The sequence below is a fragment of the Mycteria americana genome, chromosome 2, assembly GCF_035582795.1.
Source record: "Mycteria americana isolate JAX WOST 10 ecotype Jacksonville Zoo and Gardens chromosome 2, USCA_MyAme_1.0, whole genome shotgun sequence".
Lineage (NCBI taxonomy): Eukaryota > Metazoa > Chordata > Aves > Ciconiiformes > Ciconiidae > Mycteria > Mycteria americana.
The window spans coordinates 36162200-36169779 of record NC_134366.1 but is presented as its reverse complement, the minus strand read 5'-3'; the positions used below and the strand labels follow the sequence as shown (position 1 = coordinate 36169779).

General features: G+C 44.3%; 1 protein-coding gene across 2 annotated transcripts; it reads right to left on the bottom strand.

The window, feature by feature from the left end:
* Positions 1-544: 544 nt before the first annotated feature.
* IL6 (interleukin 6) lies at positions 545-4431 on the bottom strand. 2 transcript variants are annotated; one of them, XM_075492977.1, is made up of 4 exons: positions 3943-4427; positions 3709-3822; positions 3327-3473; positions 552-1018 (listed from the first exon to the last, which is right to left on the bottom strand). In XM_075492977.1, the coding sequence occupies exons 1-4, from the start codon at positions 4192-4194 to the stop codon at positions 827-829; spliced, it is 705 nt and encodes a 234-aa protein (XP_075349092.1). In that variant the 5' UTR covers positions 4195-4427; the 3' UTR covers positions 552-826. The 2 variants fall into 2 exon arrangements, with proteins under 2 accessions (XP_075349091.1, XP_075349092.1); XM_075492976.1 differs by having other exon boundaries at positions 545-1018; positions 3709-4431.
* Between the last annotated feature and the right edge of the window lie 3149 nt (positions 4432-7580).

The window sequence follows — 7580 nt, the reverse complement described above, 5'->3', positions numbered from 1 at the left end:
TAATGAGATGACAGTATTCACGTCAAACCTGTTAATTTGGTATCTTACCATTTTATTTGTTTAAAAGAGATTGCTTGACTTGTAAGCATCTGCTTAAAAACAATTACAATTTTATAGAGCGTTGTTTATTAAATGTAGGGGACTCATTGTTCATTTGTTTCTCAGGAGCAATGTTCGTTCTGAAGTGCCATGTTCAGTGCGTCTAGTTCTTTTATATCCCATTTTAAGAATTACACGTTGATCAAGCTGTCTGTGTATATGTGTATATATGTGCTATGTAGATAACTGACCTAATTATACAGATAAAATTTAAATTCTTGAAAGTGGTTATTTTGATAATTGCCGATATTAAAAATTGGATACATTAGAGTTCCTTAGTCTTATTTAAAGTTCAAACAGGTTAAACAGGTTTTTTTAAAATCAGCTTTTATTTGCTCTAAAAATATAAAAGTCATAAATACCATTTCTCAAATATTTTTAAAGCATAAGTTATACAACAATTTTTCTGGCTTCTGAAAATATTTTTTTTGTTGAATACATATTAAATAAGTTGATATTAAATAAGTTGATATTCTGAGTATTACCATTAGAAATGAAATAAAATAAAATAGCGCCTTTGTTAAATTATTTCTAAATATTGAAAATATAAATAGGAAACATTAGAAACGAATAAATATTTTAAATACAATAAATAGGTTCCTAGAAGGAAATGAGAATATATATAAATGCAAACCATTGTTACTATTTCTGGTTCTTAAAACAGAACAACACTGTCATCTGCCACATGACAGATTTGTAACAAAGGATTGTGCCTGAATTAAAACATTCAGACACTGAAACTCCTGGTATTTTTCAAATAGCGAACAGCCCTCACGGTTTTCTCCATAAATGAAGTAAAGTCTCGGAGGATGAGGTGGGTGGTGATTTTCTCTATCCAGGTCTTATCGGACTTCAGCTTTGCACGGAGGGATTCCTGGGTAGCTGAGTCTGGGATGATCACTTCATCGGGGTTTATCACCTGTGAAAAAGACAATATTGAGATGCCCCGGTTAAAGCATTGTAATTGAGCCTGTTGGAGAGCATCAGCTTATATGTAGAATACGTTCCTGACCAGCTGTGTATCCACAGTTTCTGTACTGCTGCCGACAGACCTCCCTGGGACCTGTGCTTCCCTACAGCCCCGCTTCTGCAGTGGGGTTTGAGGTACCTTGATACCTGCTACAATTATTGCAGAAGAATCAAAGGATCTCGTCTGATCTATACCATTTTTTCTGGTTTGAATGCAACATCTGGTGTCACGGTCCAACGCGCTGCACTGAGCAGATCAATACACCTCTCCTGCTATCTGCCGACCGTGTGGCTAGCTGGGAAGATGCTGAACGTGATTTGTCCTAACCTGTACTGGCTGCTACATCCTGAGTCATAAGTTAATTAGATGACATTAGAGTACTCTTACATTTTGTAGTAGACCAACAGTTTCCAAAGATGTCAAACTTGTTAGCTGAGTAATTCTTACTTTCCAGGCATTTAGGCATGTGGGAGACTGTCACCAACTTTCACTGATGCGTGAGATCCTAACAGCAAGATGAGTAAAAGGAGCTATGTACTGAATGCTGGCTGACAGCACTGGGCACCCAGTACCCAAATGCCTTTTAAGAACTTGTCCCGTGAAGTGAGTAGGTGACTTCTGAAAATGGGAGTTGCTCACCCAAATCATGGAGCTGCTTTAGATGATTTGGAGTCTAGAAGTCTACCAGTAAAGTATCTGCTTCAATCCTACCCTTTAACAAGTGACAAAAGCACATGCACCTCCTTCTGGAATATCTTTTTTTGTGAAATTCAGTAAGATATGAATATTCTTTCTGTCCAGACTACTTGGAAGTGGATTCTGATCACACAGCCAGTTACTGGTATATGCACCTTCTTGGTGCACACTGTGAAGGTCTGTATCTGGATATCCAGACAGGTATCATGCTGATGGATCTACCTGAGCACAAGTGACAGATTCTGTCCTTGCTCTCCTTGCCTGAAATAGCAGATAGACTTCTCTCGTAAAGAAAAATTTCCAACCTGGAGATCAAGACCGCTCTCTTTCTCAAAAACTCTGTAGTTTCTACAAGTACAGGTTTTGCTTTTGATCACTGTGTTTATTTCTGCCTGTTCCAATTACCTCGATCTTTCTAATTTTCCAAAAAGGCTAGTCTCCCCCAGTTATGAAGAGAACTTTCTACAAAGTAATGTATCAAGTTGGAAGCCAGTAGTCAGTTGCTGTCTTATGACGGGCCTATTCTTCTTAGCTAGTACAGTGTGAAAAAAGCAGTTCAGCTCCCTTTCACTTAAAGAATGATGGACATAAATAAGCATGTTAGGAAAAGTATGGCAAACACACAATGGGCTTTTCAGATGCCAAAAAACACCTTGAAGGAAATAATGCCCTGAGATTTCTGCAGCTCTTAATTCTGCAGTCCTTACTCACCTGGGTGGTTCTTACTCAGGCAAATAGTTTCCCTGATGACAACGGAAGTATTCATGTTAAGGGTTATTAATGTGAGTAAGAACTGCAGGAATGAAGTGAATTTTTGAAGTGTGATCTTTCAAAGCTCTCCAAAACATAGAAAACGACTGTCAGAAATGAATAGCATTTAGTTTACCGAATCAAAAGGGAATTGGGTGTTTGTAAAGAAGGAAGATTTTTTTTTTCCATGACTATTACAAGCAAAATGTGTGCTTTTCAATAGGCAGCACCTTTTATTCAGTCAAGTTATTAACTTACATTCTAATTTAACTGTCTTGATTTTTAAGCTACTGGTATCTCAATATACCATACAGCTTGGCTTAAAAGTTTGTTTTGGAGAGTTTTAAAGATTAATAATATTGTAAAAATGTGTTTGCTTTTATTTATGTGGGTTTTTAAAAAAAGTTACTTATTTCTATTTCTCGGGGCGTTGCAACAGGAGAAGGCTTGGACTGAACTGCCATTCCACAATTAGGAACAAGCTCCCTGAGAAATCTTACTTCTATCAGCCAGGCAGCATTAGTAGTTTTGTTCTTAACACAATATGACGCATTTAATTGTTGGTTTGGAAATTAGAAATAACAATAGAAAGTAGGAAGAAGAGTTGTTCCTTTAAGAAAAGAAAAGAAAACCTTGTGAAACCTGTAAGCTAGTCATAAGGGTAATTATCTGAGCATAAGGAACCATCACCTGTTTCTGCTAGGAGAAATGAAAGCGGGAAATGTTCAACTTCACATGGCATCCTATTTCTCTGACTACCCATCAGTGCTAAGCCATAACAATTATCGGAGTGCATTTAAAACCAACTCACCATCTGTCTTATGGTACGTGCCAGGTGCTCTGTACTGTAGTACAGAGATTCGATGTTTTGCTTTTCGCTAGTGAAAGTTTCTTGTATGTATCCAAGGTATGTCTGAAATGTATAAAGCCCGCTGGAGAGTTTCTTCAAGCATTTATCCTGAAATGAGAGAAAGGTGAGAAAGTCACTTACAGCTCAGAAACGCCTCGATGGCAATATTGTGCGTGGAGCGCAGTTAAGCAGGTGATGCTTATACAGAGCGCGGAGGTCCGTGCCACACCAACGCCAGCTGGAGCCGGCACAAATCTTTAGGTCAACTTCCGCAGTTATTTGGAGCAGGAAAAAATTGCCCCAGGTATGTAGGATTAGACCAGAAAGGAGAGCGGTTCCTTGCCTCATCGAAGCCGGCGAGCAGGCACCCGTCTTCCTCCGTCACCTTGGGGAGGTTGAGGTTGTTCTGGACGAGCATTTCTATGCTGTTCTCGCAGACGGTAAACTTCTCGCACATCTGGGGAGAGACACGGAGGGGTTTCGTCGCACCTTGGCCGGAGGCAGCCACCCCCCGGCCCGGTGTGTGAGCGTGTGCGTGTGCCAGTGTGTGCGAGCCCCCGGCCCGCCCCGTACCCACCTCCTCCTGCAGCTGGGCCGCCCGGGCGTGCAGCAGCCGGGCCAGCCGCACGCAGTCGGGCAGCGCTGCCCGCCGCGCCGCCGCCTCCTCCAGCTCGGCCTCCCCCGAGGAGTCGGCGGCGGGCAGCGGGGCGGCGGCGGCCCGCGGCAGCAGCAGGAGGAGCAGCAGGGCGGCGGCGGCGGCGGCGCGGAGGGCGGGCGGGCGGCGGCGGCGGCCGGCGCGGTCACGGTCGCAGCCCTGGGGAAACTTCATGGTGCGGCTCCTCGGCTGCGGCCCCGGCCCCTTCTCGTCGGTGAGGCTGGCGGGCTGAATGAGCTCCGGGCATCCCTGAACGTGTATTTATTGAGGGGGCTTCGAGATTATTCATGGCCCGGGAAAATCCGGCATGAGAACACGGGGGTGTGTGCGCAGCGGAGCGCGCCGGGCTTGACACAGCGCTCGCCCCGTCCGAGCGCGGCGGGATTGTGAAACGGGGCCGGGGGGGGCCAGCCGAGAGCGGCCGGCGGGAGCATGAAGTCATCGTGCTCCTGCACCGTAACTCCTTGAGGGCCGGGCTACCCCCTCCCGCCGCCGCCGCCGCCGCAACCACCGCCGCCGACTCACCTGGCCCCGCGGGGCGGGAGCGGGAGCGGGAGCGGGAGCGGGAGCGGGAGCCGGGCCAGAGCTGGAGCCGCCCGGTCCCGCTGCCGCCAGCCTCACAGAAGGTCTTGGAAATCATACACACATACCTACCTATGCGCATACGTACTGTATATATTTTTTAATATTGTAATGTGTTTTAATCTTTTGTAAATTTTGTATTATGTATATTTATCTCCGTATTTTACCTATTTTTATTGTTTATATACATGAAACTAAATACGCGTGTTCAGGTGCTGGGTATGTATAAGTCGTAAGTTGCCTCACTCCCTGTCGACTGCCTGTGGGTAGGCTGAAATATATCACGTTCGCACGCTTTAAACGCACGGGGAACGGACCAAAGTCAGCTCCGACAGCTCCAGCAGGAGGGTGGCTGCAGGGGCCGCCGCGCAGCTCCCTGTTACCTGCCGCCTCAGCTCTGCCTGCCTGCCTGCCTGCCTGGGAGGGGTGGTGGGAACGTTAACCTTTCGCAGAGGGACTCTGCACCCGGGGCAAGCGTGCCTATTTGGCTCACACATGTAGAGTGTGGACTGAGTCAAACTGTGCAAGGCATGCTGACACTGAACTTTTGGAATGTCTTGAACTGATTTTGACCAAACTGACTTTTTTTTTTTTTTTAAATGAAATCAGTGCCGTTTTCTCATGTAAGGAAGACTAGAGAAAGACCTGATTCTGCTTCAAGAGGTGCTGACAGGAGAGCACAGAGTGGGGAGAACAGAACATGGGGCGTAAGAGAGGTGATAGAGAGACGACACAGTGACTGAACTTGGGTGTCCTCATTTGGACTCTCCCTTTTAAAAAAACCAGATACTGCTAATTCATTTTCTAAGAACAGCCTGGATAGAGAGCCTCAGGAAAGAAGCAGCGTACCGCTGTTTTTTTATTTAATGTCCTGTTCTGCCAGCAGCAGAAAGGCAGCTGTAGTAATTTTGCCCAGTGCAGAGATACTAGTGCTGAAACGCAAGTGTGAGAGAGTGATTTTCAACAGCGGCAATCCCTCTCCACCCAGTTCCCTGAGCGCGGCAGAGGGGAGCCATAGCGATAATCTTCTGTAATGTTAGCTCTCCCTTACCCGGTCTGTGGCGTTAGGCATAAGAATAAAGCATACCACTAACGGTATGTTTGACTAGTATCAAATTGAAGGATCCGATTGCAAGGTGCCAAAGGACTAAAACAGCCAGACCAGATGAGCTCAATGCTCCAGACAAGCCCAGTATTTGCCTTCTGATAACCATTGGGGCAGATACAGCAGGAACAGGAACTCCTGCCTCCCTCCCTTTCCATTCGTGTTAGCACCCGTACATGGCTAGGAGAGGGATTTCCTTCCACTGCTAGGCGGCTCATAGGCTGTTCACTGCAGACAGCCAAACTGTTCCTTGACCTAACCCAAGTGAAAATACTGAATATTCCTAAAATCACCAAAGCTTGGTAGAAGACTACATTTCCTTAATAATATATTCTCAGCAGGCATTCTGTAAGTTAGTCTTGTTTGTAGCTCTGTAATTTTTGATTTTGTAACCTTATTTTATGAGTTGTCCTTTTTTCTTGTGTCATGAAAATGTCTGTTCTGTAGCAATTTTCCAGAGAACCTTTTGTGCTGATCACTGTAATATGCAGATCAGTCTTGCTCATATGTGTAGTTATATCTTCAGAGTGAAATAAAAGCAATTTTCAACTGCTGTTCCTCATCTAGAAGCTTCTAAGCCTTCAGTTACTATTGTCTCCTTTTGCATTTTGGGGTTTGTTTACTCTTTTATATGATTGTCCGTGTGACTTTTCTGAAGTACAAAGTATACTTGCATGCTCCAGTGGAAGTTGCTCATTAATGCCTTAGAAACTCAGTTTGACAATCTAGGACAAAGCACAGCATTCAAGGGAAGGAGGAACTCTAATTTACTTAATAACATTAAAATACTTCTGCTGTTACTCTAGACAGTTTCTTATGGAAAACCACTTTTTTAATTGGGACTGCAAGAAATACTTTGCGCTGATCTATCTATAATAATCTTCAAAGTTTGAGGAGGGCTTAAAGGCAGTTAATTAATCTGCACTGTACTACACTGAGCTACACTGATTCATCAGTAGCCACGTTGTTCAAAATGTGGTAAGCTCTGAAGAAACAGCACTTGCTCATGAGTTAGCTACAGGTCGGGAGATTTGCCTGTTGGTACTTTAAAATGTGTAAGTAGTATTACTGAGACTCTAAGGTATAATTTCTAGATAGACATGAATTTGTTTCCTGCGTATCATCTTTGTAATACTGCAGTTTACTGTTCTTGAATCCTTTTATTGCTATTCTTCATTTCACTGTACAGGTTAATTCTTCTTTTCTTGTAATTTGTACTATAAACCAGGTGGCTGCATCCTGACATACAAAACCATCCTAAGGTGAGAATTCAGAAATTCTCATTCTTTATCCAACTTCTTCTCCTGTCTGAGCAATAGACATTACTACTGTACATTTCTGTGGGAGCAGAGGGGCCAGTTCTGAATGTTGTAAAAAATTCTCTCGGATTGTCCACACATGAAAATTACTCCTGGTTACAGTCAAGGGTGAGTGTATAGCCAGGGAGCCAATCCAGGATCATCCCATGTGTCAAACTGTTTTCTAGGATCAGTATAGCAACTCACAGACCTGTTCCAGAACATTTCTTCTAGGATTGCTCTGCCAGCAAGCAAGTCCACACCACTTTTGCTCCTGATAACCTGGGAGATTTGCAGACAGGAGGCTGTTTTCAGGAGAGATGGGTGACACCAGCATGGAAATGCTACTGCCGCTGAAGAATTCAAGACTGCAGAGCCATCATGGTCAAAGCTTGTCACCCCTCTTCTGTCAGCCATCAGGCGCGTGTCTGCACGGAGCCCCACCATGGGCCGAGGTAAAACCCAGTGCTGCTGGCAGCAGCAGCTGAATGCTGTGAGTCAAATAAATGGCTATACAAATGGCATTCCTAGATGGAAAAATAAGGTCTTTTAATAAGGGCTGCAGTAATTTCCAC

Bases quoted from the DNA above. Each gene is read 5' to 3' on its own strand.
- IL6 (XM_075492976.1), bottom strand. From the start codon at position 4,194: ATGAAGTTTCCCCAGGGCTGCGACCGTGACCGCGCCGGCCGCCGCCGC. The intron at 3,474-3,708 runs GCAAGGAACCGC...CTCTCATTTCAG, and splicing joins TGCTCGCCGGCTTCGATGAG to GATAAATGCTTGAAGAAACT. The intron at 1,019-3,326 runs GTGAGTTGGTTT...TCTTTTTCACAG, and splicing joins CACGTACCATAAGACAGATG to GTGATAAACCCCGATGAAGT.